Source organism: Pteropus vampyrus, unplaced genomic scaffold, assembly GCF_000151845.1.
Source record: "Pteropus vampyrus isolate Shadow unplaced genomic scaffold, Pvam_2.0 Scaffold43, whole genome shotgun sequence".
Lineage (NCBI taxonomy): Eukaryota > Metazoa > Chordata > Mammalia > Chiroptera > Pteropodidae > Pteropus > Pteropus vampyrus.
Genome location: NW_011888824.1, coordinates 1,861,760 through 1,886,627, shown reverse-complemented (window position 1 = coordinate 1,886,627; position 24,868 = coordinate 1,861,760). Strand labels below are relative to the sequence as shown.

At 35.6% G+C, this 24,868-nt stretch overlaps 1 protein-coding gene and 1 pseudogene across 7 annotated transcripts in view; one reads left to right on the top strand and one right to left on the bottom strand.

The window, feature by feature from the left end:
- The window catches only part of L3MBTL3 (L3MBTL3, histone methyl-lysine binding protein), a 103,441-nt gene that overhangs the window by 9,411 nt on the left and 69,162 nt on the right, over positions 1-24,868 (top strand). For 3 of the 7 annotated variants that reach the window (XM_011358719.2, XM_011358722.2, XM_011358720.2), the window contains 6 exons: positions 12,113-12,229; positions 18,805-18,916; positions 19,280-19,354; positions 20,788-20,947; positions 22,048-22,183; positions 24,013-24,097. In XM_011358719.2, the coding sequence (XP_011357021.1) occupies positions 12,128-12,229; positions 18,805-18,916; positions 19,280-19,354; positions 20,788-20,947; positions 22,048-22,183; positions 24,013-24,097 (670 nt within the window). In that variant the 5' untranslated portion in view covers positions 12,113-12,127. Of the gene's footprint in view, positions 1-10,841; positions 10,929-12,112; positions 12,230-18,804; positions 18,917-19,279; positions 19,355-20,787; positions 20,948-22,047; positions 22,184-24,012; positions 24,098-24,868 lie in introns of all 7 variants that reach the window. The other 4 variants (XM_011358721.2, XM_011358724.2, XM_011358727.2 and 1 more) reach the window with 4 other exon arrangements.
- Positions 6,113-6,231, bottom strand: LOC111738817 (annotated as a pseudogene).

The window sequence follows — 24,868 nt, the reverse complement described above, 5'->3', positions numbered from 1 at the left end:
GTGTAAAATTTCTATTATTCTACTAGTGTAGTATGTTGATGATGTGATAGCACTTTTCAGGCTGTTTCTGCCTCAAATTGAGTTATCTTTATAGTCTGTACATTGAAAATTGAACTTCAAATAAAAGTATTTGATGACAGTATACTAAATATGCCATCGGCCTGTTAATGTCAGTTTGTGTTTTCATTTTCTATACATTTTTTTTTTCTCAAAAGGTATTTTTCATTTTCTGTTCCTCCTTTAGAGGAAGTATGTAGGTTAGGCCACAGACTCTCAAATAATTCATCCTTCATACAGTAACAAACGGAAGGGCAGGAAGTTGAGATTTGGTGACTACTCCTTTGCATATAATCTCCATGGTAGAAAAGGTAGAAAATCAGACAAACCCTTGCTATGTTTAAATAGGGTCGTTCTCACTAAAATATTACCACTAGATACAGGGGGGAGTGTTTCTGAGAAAATATCAATAAGAAGGAATAACTGATTCCATTATTTAAAGGAAGCATAGATTTTTTGCCACTTAAGCTTCTACTATGTAAGTATAGATAAGGACAGAAGACCTAGATTCTCAAGGGTTTGTTCTTGATGGTACTAAGATTTCACTTCTCACATTGAAATGATCTAGAGTTTTGCCTACCTAAAATCTATGAACTTGGGCCCTCGGGGCAAAATTTCACATCTCTCCACAACAGATCTCAATTCTAGTATGTGTGCGATTCAGAGTTCTTATCAGGCAGGGTGAGTAGACTATCAAACCTGGTATCTGTCATGCTTGATTTGAAAGAAAAATTTTTCTTTGTAGCACTGTGTGTTTGTTGAGAGATGCTTCAACTGTGAGTTTAGATTTTTCTCTCATCCTATTGAATAAGCCTGTTAAAGCGGTTTGAATTTAACTTCTTTTGATGTGTTCTCCACTGACGCTTAAATAAGGAGGGTTTCTTGGAGTAGTAATGTTATGCTTCTGCCAAAGAAGTAAATAAATACTTAGCAGCTTCGTTGGTAGATAGAACTTTCACTGGAGTATATGAGGTAGATAGACAAATGAAGATTTTTTTCCTGATTTCCCCTCTCTCCAGTCCTTGCCCTGCTGTCACTAGTCTTGCGTTTCCCCTATCTCTTTTATTCGTTTGATACATTTTATTGGTACCTACTTTAAATATTCACAAGGTATAAAGAAATGAATAAATCGAGGTCTCGTCTTCAAATATAGATGATCATGATACATTGTAATATGTTTTATAATCTGGGTCGTGATTTTGTCTTTCCAGCCCCTCTTCTTGCATTTTATGTACACATATTCCAGTACTCCTACAGAGAAAGACTCTTACTGTAGTCATTCTAGTCCCCTTTGGGGAGGATCCATAGCTTTCATCTCTTTTTTCCTGCTGGCTTCTTGCTGTAATCTCCCACTGTGCTTGCTGTTCGTCTCTGTACCAGCTTTCTTGAAAGCAAGTTCTGGAACCACAGTTGGTATGTGAGGAAGCTTTCATGCCTCCTCAGCAAAAGTGTCACAGTAAGGTTGCCAGTGGCCTAGTCTTGGGTTGTTATTCAGAGATTATGTCCTTACTTTTTAAAAATGTTTTTTAAAGAACATTTAAAAAATGTTCTTTACAAGAGCTTGGCAAAACTAATAGTTACTGACTTTACATCAATTTCCCAAATTCATTTTGAAATTTTACTTGTCCATGAAATCCCAGAGTCTTACCATTGTTCTTACAAACTCCTTGACCCTCTCATCCCCCTTACCCCTGCTCTTTCCTACCTCCATCTCTGAACTCCTGAGAAATCAAATAGGGCTTTGTGGTGCAAAGGTATTGATTGCACAGTTATCATTCCTCTTCCCTGATATGCTTTGCACTGGTATACCTATGTTTGAAGGGAATGCGAACACTGAACAAGCTACTTGTTTCTTTTCTTCAAAATAACTAGTATCATGGACTGAGTGTCCACTGTGTGCAAAGCACTCTGACATGAATAATTAAAAAAAAATTAAATCTCTATGAAGAAGATATTCCTAGTCCATTTTTCAAATGAAGGAGCAAAAGCTCAGTAGAGGGTAGGTACCTTGCCCAAGATTGTACAGAGCCTGTGCTTTTCACCATTACATTACATTAAATTCTGTGTTGGGCAAGGTTTTTTGTCTGGATGATCTTATTTTTCTCATATGTAAAATGAGAATAAGAATATCTGTTAGTCTCAAGAGGTAGTTAAGAAGGCCAAATAAACTGGTATTAGTGAGATCCTTTAAGTGACAAAGCATGGAAGAAACCCTCTGTTCCAGTATGTCTTTATCTCTTTACTGTGTTAGGCTTATGGCCTTTGTTTGATTTACTCCTACATATGCTTGTATTTGTGGGTATGTGAGTCCTACCCTTACAGGCTGTGTACCTGTCTGGTGTCATGAAGGTACAAAGGAGGCCATCAGAGAGCAATCAGAAAACCGTAGACAGACCTTAGAAGGTAAGGGCCTTATCTTTCTCAGGATCACTTTCTCCAGCCTGGACTTAAAGGACTACAGGTCTTGAGGTTACTCTTGAGAATTAGACAGATCTCAACATTTGGATGCAGGCTGGGAGCTAGGCCAGAAGGTAGCATCCCTGTAATTGAATCTAACCTGAAGATTAATAAATTCTACCCTATAAAACACTACCACTTTTATATTATTTCCTGAATTTGTTATCCATAGCTCAGCATTTTCCCAAATGGGGGTTCCACGGAACTCCATGTACCGTGATAAGAGTCACAAGGCTAAGTGACTGTGGGAAACTTCAGCTTAGACAGCACTTCACAAATTGCTGCACTACTGCTGATGTATGCTGTACATCTCTCAAAGATCCTGAGGGTGTTAAATCTCTTTTACCACAAAACTTTTTATTATGGGACATGAATAAATGGTCTCCTAAAAGCTAATTTTTGAGGAGCAGACTTTGGGAAATGTTGCCCTAGCTTTTTATCTAGTTTAAATGCCTAAGCCTGGCCTAGCATGTATAGTCAGACCAGAGCCTTCAGGTCCAGCTCTCTCCCTACATGGCGCATCCTTCTCCATTACTTCAAATGTATTGTTCTTATAAGAAAGCTAGCAGTCTTTTCTGAAGCCAAGTAAATATGAAGGATTATTAACAATAAAATATCCACTTTTATGTAGTAAAGTTGACAGCTTGTGATGTAGATTTGAGAACATGTCCTACTATAATAGATGCTATTGAAATAAAATGAAAGGAAAGGAAAAAAAGCCACTACATAATGTTTTTAAGGTCCCTGGGCAGCTCTTAAGAACTCAGATAATTGTTAAACCATAAAAGTTAACATTTTATTGATTGCTTACTATGTGATAGGCACTGTGCTAAGGTATTACCTACCTGGCTTATCTCATCTAATCCGCCTCATTGCTCAATGAAGAAAGGTTCTGTTATTCTCCACACTTTACAGATAAAGAAATTGAGACTTCAAGAGGTTAATTGGGCTGAAGTCACAGAGTAGGTAATTGTCAAACTTTGCAAAGTGAAATGAGGAGGGGGAAAGGAAGGAAGTGGTTTAAGAAAGGGTGAAGGGTGGAAAGAGGAACTTGTGAGAATATGGCAAGTTTTGAGGATGATCCATGAAGTATTTGATTTGCATCTATTTACTGAAGAATGACATTTAGGACTTTATAGAGTATATCACAGTGTGCCAGCTACAGCATTTGGTTAGTGACAGATGAGTGTTCTACAAAGTAAACTGAAAGCCACCTTCGGTTGATGGTATTAAAGTGGCCATCATAGCAACAAGGCATTGGTTTCCCACAGTGTAGCTTGGCTTTTCCTGTTGCTATATTACTCTCTTCCATAGTAGTTGTTTGGTTCTTGATCACTGTTTTAGAATTGGCATTCTTGACTGTTAACCAGAGACGTATTTCCTTAACCGTAATTGGTTTAGTCCATTGACACCAGACACTGTTACATCAGTTTTTCATCTGAATGACAGAATTTTAATACAGTTCTCGGATGCTGCTTTTGAGATGAATGTCGGTACCCATTTTACAACCACTCATGGCTGTACTATCTCTATCCCTTATTTTTGAAAAATATATGTATTAACTATAAAGCTATAATTTGCAATTTTTGAAAAAAAAAAAAACTAAAATTAAAACTGTTTAACTGGTCTTAGTGAATGTTAACTAGCTGGTCTTTTAAATATAATATTTGGGAACAATGGTTGGAGTAGGACTGGTCAGGCCACAATTAGTACCCTTTCTTAGTAATCTTTATTTCTCACCTTCTCTGCAGATCCAGACTTTTGGTTTGTAGGCAAGGCCCACTCTTTTACGTTATGTTTGAGCATCCTAGATTGGGCTGCTTTATCTTTCAGGGGGCTGTCATCTCTTCATCACGCTCCAGGCAGACTTTTTATCTTGAATGTACTGTAGGAGCTCAACACCGGGGGAGTCTGTGCCCCTCACTCAGCCACCGTTTTATCCACTTGTGGCAGATATGAACAAAGGGATTGTGTAAAGGGAGAATTACGAAGGACACATAAACTCTGTTTATCTCTAGTCAAAATAAGATACAGTAGATTCTTGACAGTTGTGAGGGAAATATCAAAAGACCATCACCAATTAGCTTGAAAAAAAAAATCTGTAGCACGTAATTTCTTCCTTCAGATACTAACGTATAACTGAAAAATGTAAATGATCTCTCTAGACCTTGCTTTACTTTATGTGATGAGCAATTTTTGTACTGTCTGGAGCACTTATTGAAACAAATTCACACATCTTTTCTACTTATTTCCTTTTGAAGCATTTGGTAGTTTTGTTCACACAAATGTGTCTGAGTCATCATTGCATTTGACATTTCAATCTTTAATTTATCTGAAACTCTATTTTGTGGCTGGGACCGATCACTTTCATAAACATTTCTATGTTCCCCTCAACACTAGAATCAACTAGCAGTTAATTTTGTTTTTTTTGTTTTTTTTCATTTCTTAACAAGAAACAAAGTTTTCTAACTTTATTTACAGTGGCCATAGCGCTAAGACTAAGCACTCGGACAAAGAGCATACCTGGACCTTGGTCGGTAGCAGCGACTCGTTCTTGCCTCTTAGCTTTATGGTGTGTATGATTCAGAATCATGTCTCCACAAAATAACAAATTACTAAATGTCACTGGAACTTCAGGTTTCATTCAGGAATGGTAGAAACTCTTAAGTAGTCTGGAAATGCCAAGGATCTGCTGTATGTTTCTTATGTGCTGTAGAGAAGTGAACCTTGCCCTTCCTTTTCTTATTGATCTGTGAAGCTGATACATTTGCATATACAGTTAAATACTTAGTAGTTAAATTACCCAGGAGCTTTGAGGAAGTTGATTTCTCTTAGTGACTTCTAGGCTATAGCTTCAGTTGTTGGCTTCAATAACAAACATAGGAAGACATGCATTTCATAACATAAATTACTTTAATTAACCTTGAACCATTTTTAAACCTTTTTTTCTTTTTTTTCTTTTAAGAAAATATTTAAACATTCAACAGTTACAAAGACATGTAGAGAGAGAAATTTCCCTTTCATGTCTGTCTTTCAGCAAACCATCGTTCCCTTCCTGGAGGCAGCCAGTGTTACCAGTTTCTGACAAATCCTTGTAGACATAGACTATGCGCATATAGGCAATACGCATATTTATGTATAACTCCTTTTGTTTTATATAAATGGTAGCATGTAGTATCTATATCTTGCATAAAATTAGTATATCAGTGGAGCTCTTTCTACATCAGAATGTAAAGAACTTTCTCATCTTTTTAGTATATATAACGACATATATGCCATTTTATAGCTGTGCCACAGTTGGCCTTTATTAATGGCTATTTGTTTTTTTTCCAATATTTGCTATATCGAGTGACTTTTTACATTTTTCCTTTTCTATATATGTGCATATATCTGTAGCTGAGTTGGTAGATATGTTACTGAAAATCTCCACAAAGATTGTTTCAATTGTAATGTGGCCATCAATGTATGAGAGGGCCTGCTTCCCCATATTCTCATAATGTAGGATTTTTTTTTTTTTAGGCAAGGCAACCCTTGGTTGACTTCGCAGATTGCAAAGACCTTGTCAGTTTATCATCCCTTATTTTTTTTTTATTTTTTACACCTATAGCACTTGGTCTTCCTAGGTGGTCTCTTATCCAAGTACTAACCAGGCCCGACCCTGCTTAGCTTCTGAGATCAGACGGGATCGGGCTTATTCAGGGTAGCATGGCCATAGACATAATGTAGGATTTTTGAATGTAAGGTATTAACTAATTTCATCACCACCTAGTATTTCTAGATTACTAGTGGTATATGGTAGGTTGGAACTTTCAGAGATTTATCTATATGATTGAGGAAGTTCATCCATTACATACAATATCCCAAGAGAGAGTCAAGTTGTATAGCTTTGTTTCAAAGACTGTGAGTGGTGTAGGAGATACAGGAGGTAATTCTGAGGACAGCGTTGTATGTCATTTAGTCTGTCCTCCAGCCCTTTTGTTGTAGGCTTAGGGCAAGAAGATTGTTATTAAAATTAATAAAAGCTAAAGTGAATTGTTTCACAAAACAAGGACATTTTTATATGTGCCACCATTAATGGTCTCCACCTTCGATAAAGGCATCTTGTGATACATCCACCATGGGCAGTGGTAGGAGCACACTGGACATCAGTACCCTTGATTTTAGCGATCATGAGCCATGGCATGTATGTTAGTGGGAGTCAGAAGCTGCTTTGTTGTATTTGCTGGACATCTGAACCCCAAAGCTGTTCCTTTTTGACATCAGCAGTGGCTGGAGGCCATTAGGACTTAGAAAAGATTAGGAGGAAAATGATGGATCTTGTGTGATAGCACAGAGGACCCATATGGTGCACTTTTAAGGTACTTTCTTAGGAAATTTCAGCACCTTTAACGAGATTTGGGATGGAATTTCTGCAGAATGAAAAATACTGATTGTGACTTGTATTGTGAATGACTATTGCCTACCTGTTTTTTTCTGCCCAATGAAATAAAAGTTACACATGGGATTATGGAAAAGGGCCATGTAATAATTAAAGAACACATAAAACAAAGCAAAGGCCTTTTAAATACTAAAAAGAAAAATTGTTTAACTCTTAGAAACATGATTTGTTGGAGTGAAAGAACTTGGTATGTTTGTATGCATACACTTGTGGAGGATGAAAACAAGGGAGGAAGACTTAAGGTGTCATAGAAACAACTTCTGTTAAAATATTGGTTGCTGGCTATTCTACCTGATTAAGAGATGGTGGGAAAAAAACCCAAATCTATCCTAGCTATTTAGACTATTTGTGATAGTGAAAGTAGCAAGTAGCTTCAAAATCAGATAATGAGAAAGACAACATAGTGGATATTTTTATGCTACAATATATTACACAAAATGTTCGCAAACCTTAGAATAAAACCGTGGATGGAAACAATTTTTATACATTTTGGATATGTGCTTATAGGCAGAGTACCTGTGTAAAATTACCAATGTTTTATATAGCAAACACATATTCTAAGTATTTCCTAAAATGTGATGAACATTTACTGAAGGTTTTATACAGTATTGGATTTTAGATTTCTTCTACTTTCCGTTCCTCTTCATAGTCATTGGATTTTGCTGTTGTGACTTTTATACATTTTTGATTTTTAAGAAAAGATTGAAAATCTTTTTCTCTTGTATAAGTGTCTTAATGATATTTTGTCAAATAAGCATATATTTGATGGTATTTTATTAAAAAGGGTTCAAGTTTTACTGATAAATAAATCAAGAACTTTGGCCCTAGTAAATTGGTTTCTGGATTTGTCATGTTCCAAGTAGTAACACAGGTAAAAGTAGATTTTGCCAGATTATCAGAAGTGACCAGTTTCTACAAAGGTCAGATAATGGTTGAGAAAAATAGTTTGGGCTGGAATCAGACTGACCTGGGTTCAGATTCTGGCTGTGCCACCAACTGTAATTTTGGCTGATTTACCAAACCTTTCTGCAACACTCTTTTCATTGTAGACTAGAGAGATAATAGAACCCAGCTTTTTTATTGGAATGAAATAAATGAAATAATGGACGTAAGTTGTCTGCTGCTTTGAATCTTTTTCTGGAAGAAGGTGAAGTCTAATTAATAAATTTAAAAGTATGTGTATTATGTCTGACACGGACTGCCTGATTGACAAATGCTATTATAGAGTAGAGAAAGAACTGTACAACTTTTCTTTTTAAAAGATCACTCAACTTTTATCCAGTTTATCCAAAGTCGGGAGGGGGTAATTATTCTGTCACCCTACTGTTTATCAGGAAGAAGTTGCCACTCCTCCCTCCATCACTTAACAGGGAAGTCAATTTTGTTGATCTTTATCTATTTAGAGAGGTAGGAGTCATAGAGAATTTAAGTGCAAGTTTTAATTCACTTAATAGTCTTACTATTTTTTAGATAAATTCTTCCTCAGACCATCACATCCTAGTTTCTGTTTTGAGGATTAAGTCTTAATGATAGTGAAATGTGATGCTTCTTTGAATTCAGAATGTATAAACTTTGACATGATCAGAAATAGACTTAATAATATAAGTTTAATAGTTGACATTTTCTAATTAAAAGGGAAAAAAGGAAGAAAGAATATTGAAGCATCTAGTAAACTCCAACAAAATATAGCTAGAATTCAAAGAAACAGATGTTTTCTATTGACTTTTTAAATGAATGTATGTTATATATCTAAGGAGACTGTACTTAAAAATATTTTTATTATAGAAATTTTCAAGCATATACAAAACTAAGATGTATAATAAACCACCATGGACCCTTCACACATGTTGACAAATACCAGTATGTTGCCAGTCTTATTTTACCACTTCAAATTATAGCAAATTCCTCACATTACATCATTTTATCTCAGTTTCAGTTTGTATCCCTGAAATGAAAGAACTCTCCTTTTAAAAATACACACTGTCATCATCCCTCTAAAAAAAAGCAGCAGTGTTTCTCTAATACCATCTAATAATCAGTTGTCCTACATGCTTCCCCTTCTATCAAATAGTGATCTTTTTTTTTTAATAGTTTAAATCAGGATCCAAACAAGATCTATGAATTGTGATATTGTGATTTGTAATATGTCTCTTAAATCTCTTTTAATCTGAATTTCAAGTTTCCTCTTCCACATATGTTTTTTATTCCTTGCCGTTAGTGTGTGTGTGTGTGTGTGTGTGTGCGTGCGTGTATGTTTATAAAAAAAAATCAAAATTTTATTCTGAACAGCAGTGATTTTCAGACTTTTTGGTCTCAAATCTCCTTTACACTCTTAAAAATTGAAAACCTCAAAGAGCTATTACTCGTATAGGTTATATCTTATCAATATTTGCTATATTAGAAATTAAAATAATTTATTTAAAAATAACTATAGTAAACCCATTACACTAGTAGACATAAGCATAATTTTTACGAAACACAGTTTTCAAAATAAAAAAGTGGCATTTTATAGTTTTGCAACTCTAATTTTTGGCTTAATAGAAGATAGCTGGATTCTCATACTGCTTCTGCATTCAATCTGTTGCAATATGTTGTTTTGGTTGAAGTATATGAGGAAGACCTGCTTCACACAAATACAGGGTTGGAAAAGAGGGGTATTTTAAGTCTTTTCAATTAATGGTGGACATTCTTCTTTGATACTACACTAAAACTTGGTAAGTGGTTGTTCCTTACAGAGTTGTTGCAATGTGCAGTTTGAAACCCTATCAATCAGTTTTTCATACTCTGTTACTTTAAAATTTATTGGTCTATCTTGCACTTTGAGTGGATCCTTTACCCATGCATAATTTTGTAACATCAAGTATTGGTCATTTGAAAAATAGTACATTGCTAAGTTGTACAGATCTTCTAAATGTTCACATTTTTATTATGAAATATTTTAAAAATTGTATTAATGAAAATTTCACCCATCTCTTTAGAAAAGTTTTTAGCTATTAGGAAGTTGTCAACTCCTGGTGGTGGATACAAGTTTTCCACAATTCTTATTTTCTCATGAATGCTGAAATTGTATCATTAGCAACAAATGCTGTCAATGTTTTCATTGATGTGACGGGCCCACTTCATTTATTTTTGACAAAATATTTGCGAAATACGCAACCCTGAATAAAGATAGTTTGTTAAATAAAAATGTCTTCCCATGAAAAAAGCAGCTTATTCAGCTTGTGTCTCTAACAGTTCATGAGTGCTATTACTCATGACAACCATGGTACTTTGGCATGCCCAGGCACTCATGCATACTTCCTATTTCAGCACACTTTTAAAAAGATATATTTTCAGATATCCAGACAATGTAATATATTATTTTACTTCATCAAGGATAGACTTTACTGAAGCTGATTGTTCACTGTGAGGGCATGATGGTAAAGAAAACAAGGCTACGACGGCAGTTGGGTGCCACCGTGCCAGTGGTTTTACCCACTATTGCTTTTGCACCATGAGTGCAAAATGTCAACATGGTGAAGAGGGCAACGAATGGGTTAGTATTTTTATGAAAGTAATTTTGATTTCTTGGACCTTTTGAAAGGGTCCTGGGATCCCCAAGGTCCGTGGACCATACTTTGAGAAATGTTACTAGAGAGTTTCTGACAGTCTGAATTTTGCTTCTTAGGTCCTTAAGGTATGCTTTAACATGTTCTTTTGTTTCTGGTATTTCCTGTAAATAGACATAATCAGTTTAGGTTTGATATAGATTTTTCCTGGCAAGACTCATTCATAGATGGTGTTGGGTTTGTATTCTTAGCAGCCCTCGATGGTTGTTGCCTAGAGCCATTAATTTATTAAGGGTTGCCGATGATCTTTTCAGTTCTGTCATTCCTTTATTTGTTTGCAGGAATTCTTTCTAAAGGGAAACTTCCTCTTACCTACGGATTTGGTTACCCTGAGATACAGTTTGCATGGATCTTGTGATATAAGCAGGGTAAATCTCGGTTTATTTTTCCAAATAATAAGTTGGTTACATGTATCCTCAAAAGGTGACTAATAAAGTATTCTTGGTTTGTTATTTGTTTTGAATATTATTATGTACTCATGAATTTAAACTTAGTTGACGCGTTTCAGTTCACTGCTACTAGAATCCGTACATTTGGCCTGCAAGAATCTCTTCAGTTGGCTCTCAAGTTCTTTTGATACAACCTCTGTTGTCCTTGATAGTTTTATTGCTTTTTGTTTGAGAAAATTCAGGCTTATCTTGTACGTTTCCTGGCACTCAATAGAAATTGTCTCCTTCTTTGGGAAGACCTCACAGATATGGTATTTAGAGACCACAGTTTGAGCACCAGGCTGCTCATTCCTATTGATTGGCGGTGGTTTTTAGACTTCTTCAGTGGACGAAGCTAGAAAATATGCATATTTTTAAAAGATGAAATATATCACTAATTCATATTAATACTTTCATTCAGATTTAGTACTCAACTGATCTTTCATTGCTTGTCAATGACACCAGCATAATAACATTTGTTTTATCCCATACTACACAGACAACAATCTCAAAATAATAATATTGACACTATCACTAATAACATGATTATGGAAAAGTTTGTTTTGCAACTTTTTAAAAAATGAAAAGTATTGTTACAGTTTAGCTAGCTGAATTGGTTACTTTAATTGCCTTATTCTTGGTGTTTGCTGTACATTTTGAGACTGTTTCCTGTTTTCCAGAACATCACATTAGCAGGTATTTCAACTGAATTAAGTAAATCAATTTATTGACAGAAGCAATTACATTGTGCTTTCGTTGTATTGACACAATGAACTTAATTTACTAATTTAGTGCAGATGACAGTCAATAATGGTTTTTTATTATCTACATGGTTCCTTTTTTGTTTATTAACATTTTTATTAATTTTATTTTTTATGCCTACTCTTTTTTTCAGTGTCCTTAGACTTAGAAACTTTATTGATTTTTTTTTTTTCTTCTGTAATATACCATGGATTTCATTAGGAAAAAAGGTAATTATTTTTGAAGCAGTTATCTTTAGATCTGTGGATATGGGATATTATGATTAAGAAAATGATGTAATTAAGGGAAACTGAGGTAAATTACTAAAATAAAAACTCATTTCTATGTGGAATATTAGTCTTCTGCCTTCTTTCCCCTTCCAGGTTAAAAAATAAATCATGACTGAATCTGCTTCTGGCACAAGTGGTCAAGAGTTTGATGTATTCAGCGTTATGGACTGGAAAGATGGAGTAGGTACATTGCCAGGAAGTGACTTAAAGGTAAACCATCTTTATTACATACATTTATATGTGCATGTGCACATAAATATTATATTTATTTATTATAAAATAAGTATAAATACAAGGGTAAGATAGGAATTTAAAGCATTAAGCATAATGTTGTAGGTTTTATATGATACTTAGACCTCTACAATAAACTCTGAAGACAATTTGAAATGCTGATGGATTGGCAGGAGTCATTGTCACTTGGAAAGGGGACTAAGGAATATTTTGTCAGCATGGGCTCATTTTGCAAAAAGTGAGTTATAGCTTCAAGGAGGATCATCTTAGTTTTGACTCTATCATGATAACCAATATATGTGACAATGATAGGCTTGGAAGATCTAACTTCAGATATTTTGTAGTAATGGGCTTTGTAACTTTAAGTAAATAACTATACTCCCTATCCCCTAGTTTTCTCATTTAAAAACTGGACCATGTTAAAATACTGAATAAGCAGGATTATTCACCTTTCTCAAATTATTCATACTGTAAATATGGATTTTTATATAATCACTTATTCAAAAGCTAGTTCTTCTTGTAAACCAGACTGCTTTTGTACAGATGAGAACTCTTCAGAGAGTGATCCTTCTGATGACTCCTTTTCTAAGAGCTTATCCTGCCCCTAAACCCACTCGAGGACCACATCTGCTGCCTTATGAAACATGATTATGCAAGTACCCATGTGGGAAGCCAGCCAGCCTCACTTCTCATTTCAAATTTGCTTTTGCTCTGATCCTATCTCTGAGACCTTGAAACTGTCTGTGGCCTTTTAGACTTTGTGTTTGTACTTGGTCACTCAGGTGTTTGAACTTCCGACCTCCCTAACAGACTGTCATTTGCCTTTCTTTTCTAATGCTTGGTGTTCTGGTCTGTCTTGAGTAGAAATTCTAGCCCCCTAGTACTGGCTTCTTGGAATACAGTCACTTATAGTGCTTTCTTGACAGGTATTTCAGCCAAGCCTGCCTTAGTTCATCTTGAGTGGTAAGATTTGGACAGTCTGTTTTTGGAAAAATACTTAGATTTTAGTTGGGTTAGATTTAATTAAGTACAATGTGCCAACATATCTATCTGAGTTTAGCTTAAAAATATTACAGTGAGGTTTAGTGAGCTCTAGAAAGGATATTTGGTTTTACTTTTAGTCTATAACCTTGAACAAGTCAGTACGTCTCTTTGGACCAATTTTCTCTTCAGTAGAATAAGGAATTAAATGAATGTTAAGGATTTTATCTGTTCTAACATTGTCCAAATGTTAATCTGGATTAGATATGTTGGAAATAGAGTACTAGAATTTTTGAGAAAGATGGAACTGTTTCTCTGCTAACGTAGCCATATACTAGCTACAAGAGCTTTGTCAAGTTATTTCAAATTCCCTAAGTTTCAGAATCTTTATCTGCAAAATGGAGATTTCGAATCTACGTCATAAGGTAGTTATTTGGATTTAATACAAATAATATATGTAAAACACTAAATTATATTCTTTCTGGCTTTATGATATGTACACTGCCTTCCCCCGACCCCCACTCTTTTTTTTATTGCCGCATTCCCTTATTTTTTCAGTACTTTTTTTTTTATCCCTTTTCTTCTCAGTGGCTTTTTGCAGGGGAGGGGCATCAGGTAGATGATAAATTTGTAAGTTTTGTTTAAATAGATTTTGATAATAGAGTGAAGTTTTTGGCCCTAAGAAATGTAGATTGCCTGAAGGTTTTCTAAGCAACGAGTTTTAGGGAATACCCTATTACTTGTATGAAAGTAATTAGGTAATTGAGTCACTTAGTGCTATTATAATCTGGGTTACTTGATTTGACTTTTAGGCTCATCTAATTACCTGGGCAATTGCAATGTATCCAGTTGACTTCAGGTACAGTGGAAAGTTTGATACCCCACTTAAAAATAACTTAAAAAATTATGTTTTACCTTACAACCCTTTCTATCCAAGGAGATTCAGAGACTAGCCAATTGATTATATTGTTTAGGATTTCTAATTCACTTGCTCTTTCTATTAGAAGTTGAGCTGCTTAAGAGATCTGCTTGAGAAATGAATTTTTTTTAATTAAGATATTAGAAAGAACTTTGAATCAGCCATGAAATTTACTCTATATCATGCTTTGTCTATTTTATACTATCAAAACTTATATTGTTTAATGCAGTGGTCCTGAACCTTTTTGACACTTGGGACCAGTGCTCCTTTGAGAATCTAATGCCTGATGATCTGAGGTGGAGCTGAGGCAGTGATGCTAATGCGGGGGAGTGGCTGCAAATACAGATGAAATTTCTCTTGGTCACCGGTGGCTCACCTCCTACTGTGTGGCTAGGTTCCTAACAGGCCATGGACCCAACAGGGCCTGTGGCTCGGGGGTTGGGGACCCCTGGTTTAATGGATATAGGCATGTGCATTTTCTAATAAACAGTGTGCGCTAGCCTAAGACAATCAGCTGTCATTAATTAAGCTAATACAATCAGCTAATATACAAGTCTATTTCTTATCTTGAGTTTGGTCACAAAAGTTTTTTTTGTGGGCTGGCCCCTACTTTTTTCTGGTTGCACCTAATTTCAGTCCTCAGTGCCACTCTCTTTCCTTTCCAGCCCAAACCACTAGTAGAAGACTTTACATCTTGTTCCTTTTTTACTGTTCCCTATTGCAGAAATCCCCGTTCTCCTTCCCACACTGGGCTAACCAGCCCTAATATAAAACGGTATAAAAGCTCCTTGTTTGAGTGCAGTAGCAGAAAGAATAGAGAACTTACTCTGATGAACATTTTACCTGCATCTTTTTATTTAGTCCTTCTACTTAACTTTTGGGGGTATGTAGTTTCTACCACCTTTGTCAGTTTACAGATGGGGAAACAGAGACCTAGAGTGGTTAACTCATTTGCTCAAGGTCAGTTAGTTATTGGCAGAACTGGGTCTTAAAACCAGGCTTTTTCTGATATTAAAATTTACTCTTTTACCACTGCTTTGCTACAGCCTAAACAGGGAAAATGTTTTCCTATCAAAAAAGACGTGTGAACAATGTTACAGCATTTTAGAGGAGGTATTATTTTAGCTGGAGGGATCAGGAAGGCTTTGGAAAGCACATGTCATGTGAGGTTCGGGTGTCTGAAAATAGGTAAGCGTCTCCATGAAGACTTTTGGGAGGCAGGGATGGGAGGAGGGAAAGAGAAAGGCTTCCAGGAGGAAGTACATAAGAAAGTACAGTGTTAGGGGAGAGCATCAAGTGTCCACTGATCTTGAAAGTGTTGTAGTCATTAATAAAACATAGCTTTGGCAACTTTACTATTGCCTAATTTGTTCTTTTAAAATGTAAATTAGTAGATTAATATCTTAGGGCCAGTTATAGAACAAGCAAGCAGGAAAGGTGTATGGTACAGCTTCCTGTCCCTAAGGCAGTTTCTCTACCTGAACTTCTAATGATGTCTGAAATTTATCTGCAGAGAATTATTCCTGTGGGTCATAAGGATTTGGTCTCTCAGAGTCCCTGAGTAAAATGTAAATACACTCCTGAGAGAGATAGCATCTTATCTAGTAAGAATAGTTGCTACTTTACCAGAGAGAAAAAGCCTTTAGCAGCAATGCTGAAACCTGACTGGAAATTCACTGCACTTTTATTGCATGATTTTCCTTGTCTTGATTAATGTTCAAAACAGTTCAGTTACCAAATATCTTTGCCCTTAAAACAGATTGGTAAGTAGAAATCAAATTTCAGCATTTTAAGTAATAAAACAAAAATAGTAACCTCAGCAGTATCTTTTAATGATCTGTTATTAAAGACAGGCATAAATAAGGAAAAGATCCTTTGCCTTTACAACCAAAAACAAAGAATTGAGTCAATTAAAAGTAATTCAAGCCAAGCCAAACAAACAAAACCTTTGCTACCCTTCATATATTTTTGAGGTAATTGTGTTCAGATTGTTCTAAATGTATTCAGTTATAGAAAATATTATAATGTCAGCTGATTTGAATTGCTTAATAAATCCCTTTGTAAAGTTTATAATTTTGATATTCTTGGTTGTAGAATGAATGGAGTCACTTGATGAATTTTCAAACCGAATTTTGAATGTCTGTGTTGAACTAATGACTTCAAAATAAAGAAATAAAAGTGTGATTATGTCACATTTTCATGGTTCCAAAACCAATCACAAAACCATTACCAATTTCAGAACCTGGGTATTTTATCAGGGAAAATGTTAGGAAATGTTAGTATTTCTGCAGTTCCATCTGTGGGACACCAGTAATGTTAGCATCACCTAATAACATGTATTTTCCAATATTTTCTACAACAATAATAATATTGTGGAAGACATGGTAAATCCAAATTGAGAAACCAGAAAATCGATCCCTTTGTCTTTTTGCATGTGATAGATACTTTGGTGTATGTGCTGAGGAAGCAAGCCCTGTAATAGGTACTTTGAAAACACTTTGAGGTTAATTTTTGAGATAAAGTAACTTTGGTTAAAGTAGATGTTCTTTAATTTTCATGGTTATAGGATACCTTTGAGAATATGATGAACTCTATGAGCCCTAGACCCTGAAATAAATATATGTATTTACCATACCATAATTTCGCATGTGTTTTATGAGATTCGTTGACCCCTAAAATTCATTCCTGGCTTATAGCAGTTAACTGTGACCCTAAGTGCCATTGTGTTTTTACTTTGTACTTAGAACTGTAGTTCAGTTACTGGTAATAAATATTAGGAGAAGGAAAAGATAATTGGGCTTAAATGTTGTATTATGGGAATATTGCCTTTTAAACTCTGAAAGTATTTGAGCCTAAAGCGTTCAAGTATCAGATCTAAGTTTCCATTTGAAGATTCCACTTAGTGGTATTTACTCTCTCAATGTCAGAATTGCAGGGTGGTTTGTAGTTTAGCAGCAATTTGGAAACTTAAGCTCTAGGAGACTTCCTGTGTAATGTAAATGATGCTATTTTTCACATTTTGTAATTGTCAAATAAGTATAAATTAACATCAGTATTTAATAAAAGTATAATTACTTACCCTGAATTGACTTATAAAGTTCATGCCTATTGTTTTTTAAAAATTTTCATTCAGAATTTATTTTTGTCATATTCTTTAATATCATTAATTAATAATCATTATGGCTTGTTTTTTCTGCTCTTGCCCAGTAGATGGTACTGTCAGCTTTATTTTGAAATATTCTGTTTTCAGAGTTAATCATTTTTAAATTAATTTTTTTCCAAAAAGTAAAGTTATTGTTAGGTCTTTTCCTTCCAGTTAACACTTTGCCATCTCCCAGACTGACATCTTTAGGTTAACACACTAAGCATAGTTACCTGGGACTTCTGTCTGGAATATGTAGTAGAGAGAAAACATTTTGCTTTCCTTAACTATTTCAATTTGTTCAGTCTAGAAGACAATCGTAGACTATGTGCAAAAAATTACTTAAGGTGCTGTTTTCACCTAGTGGGAAGAATAATTATTAGTATTTTTTGCTTAAGAATTTTTTGACTTGTCCAAATTTAGGTTGGTAAAATAAATACATCTATTAGCATGTTGACCAGATCAGTTTTTCAGAGTCAAATAGAATACCTTATTTCAATACTATATATATCCATGCTCTGTGAAAGATCTTAAAGGTTTAAGCAAAAAGTTTTATTATCTTTTTGAAATTTGAGCCTTCTAACTCTTTGTCACCTGTTAAAATGAGTGAATCTCTAATGTCATTCTGTTTTATGGAAAAACGGAAGGAATACAAAAAACTTTGAACTTCATGAATATGACAGTAAACCTAGCTACTTCATAGAGGATGAGGCCCCTGCCCATAGGGAGTGGTTAAGCCTTCAGCCATACAAACTATACAACTAAGCTGTTACAGAAACGTATTTTGTTTGAAACTTGCAATGAACTGAGAGGAAATTTTCAATATTTGGAGTCAAAATGTCCATGAAATCAAAATGCCCTTACATTTTGGTGATAAAATTGGCCTGGAACTAGTACTAGACTTGTTTAGATTTCATTGATATCACCAGTTGTTTTGGATGGCTAATGGTGAATGTAATGGAAAATTCTAAAGAGCAGTGAAAGAAAGAAGTGTTGAGCTGGGGGTCATGTGACCCATGCTTCCATCTTCCTCGTTCATGTCTTGGAATATAACGATGTGGATGCGCTGGTTATAATTTATGGACTAGAGATATACCTTCTCTCTAAACTAGATAAACTTGAGTGAGACAGGTTGCTTCCTAGGAAAACAGTAATTCTCTTTTTACTAATTTTGATGATCAAATAAGCTATACTATAAGAAGAATCTTAGCAAAAAAATGATGTTTGAAATTATAGGCTATGTGAGCTGTCAACTATACTGGATAGTGCCGGATTGGTTGTTTATATTCTTAAAAAGTACCTTGCTGCTTTCTTCTGTCCTCTCCCTCAAATTTTAAAATTAGTAAAATGCAAAGGGCTTAATATGGGTAGAAGGCTCATCTGGACATAATCGTTTAGATTAACTTTTAAAACATAATTAATTTTCTTAAAGATTATATGTATCGGCCATTAAATGATTACTGCTCTGAACACTTTTGTTAATTTTGCCTCTTTCTACTGTATTGTTGCTAGTTTCGGGTAAATGAATTTGGAGCTCTGGAAGTTATAACAGATGAAAGTGAGATGGAAAATGTTAAAAAAGCAACAGCTACCACAACTTGGATGGTACCAACTGCTCAAGAAGGTAAGAATGGGTCATCTGCATTGTCATTTCTTTCTTTTGAAAGTTTTAAAATAAGAGTGTCTAAGGTTTTATAATAGGCCAGATCTTTGAAAATCCTGGATGCTCTTCATTCACTTATTTTTAGGTAAAATTCTATAACGAAACTGATATGGAACCAGCTTTTATATTTTAAAATAACCATTAACTGTCTTCTTTCCTAATGCCAGATCTGTAATAGCACCAGGTTAATTGGAAATTATCAAGTAAATCCATGTAATAGCCTATCCAGGTGATTTAGCCAAAAGCCTGCCACTTTTTTCTCATCTACTCCGATGGTTGTAACTAACACCTATATGCTGATGACTCCTAAATCTATATCTCCAGCCCCGACCTCTCCCCCGAGCTCCAGGCCCGTATTTCCACCTGCCTACTGGACATCTCCACCTGGATGTCCCACAGGTACCTCAACTCCACATGTCTGAAATGCAATTCATTTTCTATTTCTTTCTCCCCTACCCCCAAACCTGCTTTTTCTTCTGTAACACATATCTCAGTTGACGGTAGCACCATCTATCTACCCAGTGGACAAGCAAGAAATCTAGGAGTCATCCTAATTTTGCTCTCCCAAGCCCCATAGCCTGTTACTTAATTCTCTTGGGTTTTATTTCCTAAATATGTCTCAGATCTGGTCTTTTCTACCTATTATTACTGCCACTGCCTTAATTCAGGCTCTATCAGCTCTCACCTGACTATTGCAGACATCTAAACGCATCATTCTGCTTCTGATTTCACTCAGTTTATTCTGTACACTGAATTTAGAGGAACTGATGTAGGTTGTTTATCTGACACTTCACCAATTTATTTTTATCTCTTTAGCAAAACATACAAAGATCTGGGTGACCCGCACCCATCTACTTGCTTTTTCTCTTTCCTCTCTGTACAGTTCTTTGTACGTTGTGTTCTGGCAGTGCCAACAACACTGAAGTACATGTAATTCTCCCAACACATCATGTGGCTTCATGCTTCCTTGCCTTTGCTCATGCTGTTTCTTCTGGCTGGGATGCTGTTTCTCTCTTTGTCCAGTTGGTAAATTCCTCTTTGGCTTTCAAAACCCTATTGAGGCTTTATATCAGAAAATCTTTCCCTGAGCTCACCCCAGGCAAATGAATCACTTATTCTTCTGTACTACTCCTGGAACTTGTTCATGCTTCAATTACTGCATGTGTCACATTTTATTATAAATATTGGTTTTCTTGCCTGTCTTCTAGACTGTGAGCTCTCTTGGGCAAGGTCTATACTGTTATTTTCAGATCTAGCTTAAATTGGTGCCTAATAAATGTTTGCTGAATGAACGATTAGCCCGATGATTCAGGCAAACGGGAATGTGAGTTCCTAAACCAATTGGATAATTATGATTCAGTAGATCTACTACAGTAAAAGTAAAACAGAGATGTTGATTTAGCCAATTAAGTCAAACAATTATTCATCAAAAGGTGATAAATATGAAATAACATAGGTAACCCTTTTTATGTTTTGTCAAGGATATACCTATAAAATAGGATTGTATAGATTAATGGTTTCTGAACTGTTAATCTGCTGAATTTAGTGACTAAAGAAATTTCCTTCATTTTACTCCAAACTATAGAAAAAGCCTTGAAGAGCTTTTGTTTATCTTTTCTGCAGAATTATTTTGTTATATAAATGATTCGAGTGATTCCTGCCAAGGCCATCCTCTTTTTCTCCCAAATGCTATAGATTGATCAGTCATTCATTCAACAAACATTATTCTTTTGTGGTGTCGCTAACAAAATTATTAGAAGGAAAAGTTTAGATATATTTTGGAATGTTTTCTGTCATGGTTTTGAATTTTTTCTCTTCTTTTCATCTTCTAGTCTTTTCCGAGAAGACTGGGATGCCTTTCAGGTTGAAGGATCCAGTGAAAGTAGAAGGGATTCAATTCTGTGAAAACTGTTGTCAGTATGGCAATGTAGATGAGTGTCTTTCTGGAGGAAACTATTGCAGCCAGAACTGTACTCGGCATATCAAAGACAAGTAGGTTTTTGCTCCATTCCATCTATAAAATGGGTTTTAGAGTCCAAGATCATGGTAGTTGGGAATACGGAGACTCTGACCTCTGTCACCCTTTCATGTCCTTTCTTTTTTCAGAGGCTTCCTTTAGAGACACATGAACCTTGATCCCATTACTGGACCTAGTAGTTTCAGTCATGTGTGACCTGAGTTTTACTGCTTATGTCCCACCTGCAATACAACTTCTGCCTCATTCTTAGCCTTTCATTTACATTAATTTGATTGATCCCCACCTAAGAGTATTTAAAGTTCTCCTAGCTACGTACACGTTTTGATGATACTGATGTTTATGGAAACATAGTTTTGTTTATATTTGGAAGATTCTTAGTTAACGCAGCTAAAATTCTACAAATGGAATAAAGCTGAATGGAAATCAACTGAAGGAAGATGGCTGTAGTGAACAGTGTAATGAGTTGTGTTACTGCCGATCTCAGAGCAGATTTCAGAGATGTGAGACAGGGATGTCAGCTGTGACTGACAGTGATATGACTTTTGGGGGTACAGAGTTCAGTTTATTACTAAGCAGATGTATTTCTTGCTTGTATACTATAAATAAATGACTCGACATTTAAATTTTAGTGGTATTTCCCATGTATTTTAATCAGTACAGCCTTGTGAATTGTCTGTTTTTGTTGGCCAACTGATATTTTACAAAGTTATACTTGGCCTTTTTCAGTTGGACTTGTCATTCTTAATAATTACTAGTTCTTTGTTTTAACGTTGCCCCGAAGACTGAAATATCTTTAAATAATCGATTCTTTTATTAATATGGATGTCAGATATGAAAGACAAATAATTTTAAACTTGTTAGAATCTGTTTCAAATATAGTGCTGGTCCTCTTTTGAAATTAACACATAAGCTAATTTCCACTTTCTACTGTGACAGTGTCTTACACATATGAAGTGTTTCTTATCTATGATATTCTAATTCTACACATTTCTCCTGGTAGTTAAATATTTTTCCTTTGGAGGGTGATTTTTAAAACAAATTTTGCATAGAAATTCAATACATAGATATTGTATAGGTATTGTTTCCTGTCACTGTTTTGGGTTTATAAACACAGCAGAGATCAGAAGGAAGAAAGGGACCTAGGAGAAGACAATGAGGAAGAAGATCCTAAGTGTAGTCGGAAGAAAAAACCAAAACTATCTCTGAAAGCTGACTCCAAGGAAGATGGAGAAGAGAGAGATGATGAAATGGTTAGTATCTCTTTTATAACTACCAGGGAACACATGGTGCTTCATAAATGGGTAGCACCGTGGTCAGAGGCACTGGCTCTGCACTAGTTACTGAATTCAGATGTTGCTTCTGCAACTGTGTGTTACCAGCAGTAGGTTACCCATCTACCCTCTCTATGTTACTATCCTCATCTCAAAATGGGGATAATAAACAATAGTACCCTTTCCTGAGAGTGAAGTAGGATGTTCTGGAATTTATTACTGGAGTGAAAGAGGCAACAGCAAACCTTCAATTTTGCAGATGAATCCTTAGTTCCTCTCAATAGCAAAATGTTAATCCTATTTTGGTAAATTGCAGATAGATCTCATAAAACTATGTGAGTAGGTAGAAAGTAGATAAATGTCAGATATACTTGGGGAGAACTAATTAAAAATATGTGAATTAAAACATAAATATCTTATCCCTAAAGTATATATTAATAGTACTACATGTTAAGAGAACTTTGAGATCTTAAAGCATTGATATCAAGCAACTAGTCACTGTTGGAGGAGCTGGGAATGCAAGGATGGCTACAACAGCAGGTAGACAAGATCTCTTCTCTCAGGGACATTACATTCTTACTAAGGGGACATATAATAAACAAAATAGACAGGAGAAATACCAGCCTGTGGTAAGCGCTTTGCTGAGAATTACAGTAGGACATTAGGATTGGCTGACTTTGGGTTGTTAGGGAGGCCTCCCAGAGAAGATGGCATGAGTAAAGTGATCTGAGTATGAAGGAGCCAGCTTTGTAACATTGGGAATGAGGAGCCCCCTGGGCAATGGAACAGCTAAGGAAAAGTCTCTAGAGTAATGTGTAGCATCTATTGTTTGAGGAAATAAAAAAAGGACAATATAGTTGAGTCTTGGAGGTTTGGGGAGAATGAGGTAAGATGAGGCTAAAGGTCCTGGTCATGTAGGGTTTTTTAGGTAAACAAGAGCAATGGGTTTTTCTTTGATTCTGAATCTGATAGGAAGCCATCAGAAAGTTAAAAGCAAGGGAATAATTTGATACGATTTATAATTTAACATGACGGCTCTATCTAGGGCAAGAGTGGAGTCAGGGAAACTAGGAGTTTATTGCAGTAGACTAGCTGAGAGGGCTGTGTGAGATAGAAGTGAATGGATCAGGATAGATGTTAGAGGTAGGGTCATCGGTGTATGAGGGAAAGAGAAGAATCAGGGATAATTCTTGAAGTTTTGGCTTGAACAATTGACTGGATAATGATGCCATTTATTGAGGATGGGAAGGCAAGACTGGAGTGCAGAATCTAGAGTACTGGGGCATTGTGAGTTTGAGATGCTTATTACATATCCAAGTGGAGATCCCAGATAGGCAGTTGGATACACGAGTGTGGAGTTAAGGAGATGGTCAGGGCTAGACTTGTGGACTGGGAACATCTGGTAGACAGGTGATCTTTCAAGCCTAGGGAGAGTGATTAGATGGAGAAAAGAAGGGGACTGGATTGGAGGATTTATCAGCAAAGGGACTGAGAAAGAGAGGCCAGTGAGGCCAGTGAGGCATGAGGAAAATCAGAACAGAGAGGGGTCAAGAAGCTAAGAGAAGAAAGTGCTTCAAGGGGACAGGAGCAGGATCTGTGCTATTCCAGAGTGTAATTCTTGAATGACCTCAGGCCAAAAGCAGCACAGTTCTCAAATGACCTATATTTCTTTCCTTAAAACTTGTAATATGAAATTGAAGAAAAGTACAAAAAAAAATAATAATAATGCTTTCTGACAGCTCCGTAACTTTTTGTTGGTGCCAATTTCATGAACTTCTAAAAATCATGATTTTCATTTCTTACGGTAGGAGAACAAACAAGATGGAAGAATCCTGAGGGGTTCTCAGAGAGCTCGAAGGAAAAGACGAGGTGATTCGGCTGTTTTAAAGCAGGGTAAGCTGATGAAAGAGAAGTTTTACTTGCAACTATGAAATTTCAGATATTTCACGCAAGTAGACATTTTAGTCTTAGTTATAATGCACACTAGACTTGTTAAAGTATTGCTTTGAGGGTTTTTTTTAATTTTGTCAATAAAAATTATGATTTTGAAGTAGATAAGGGGAAAATGGAAATTAGTAACTTTTGAGTAGTGTCAGGGCGAACATGAGAACGTCTTACTTTATTTTTGTATCAAATAGGTTTCGTTTATTTTTGCAGTTTTACTAAAACTTCTGTTCTTACTCATTTTTTAAGATTTTAAATGTTTAATGTTTTCTTTCATATACAACCTCCTTGATGTGGTACCTTTCCCCCTTTCGTTATTCCTCAGGCAACACTTTATTCTCAGGAGGAATCCAGTCCTCAGACCTTTTCCTTTAATACTTGAGTAGGTGAACTTGTCACCTTATTCATTATGGACCTTAGGTCATTTCCATAGAGGCCTCAGTGTCTTTCACTTGGCTTTATCCTCTTGACCTGCCACATCTGCCTGGCCAGTCAGTCCTTCACGTTAGAAAACTGCATTTTGCACAGTTTCACTCCCAACTGGCCCAGTCATGCTTTCCCTACAAATCAGGGGTATGATTGCAATGCTCCTCTTCCATGATTAGAGGCATTCCTTGCTTGCTCATTTTTTTAGTCTTCAAAAAGAGTTTGAAATACTTCTACCTGCCTCAAGCACACAGCCTTTTACATTTTGGGGAGATGATCTTCTATTTTACATCA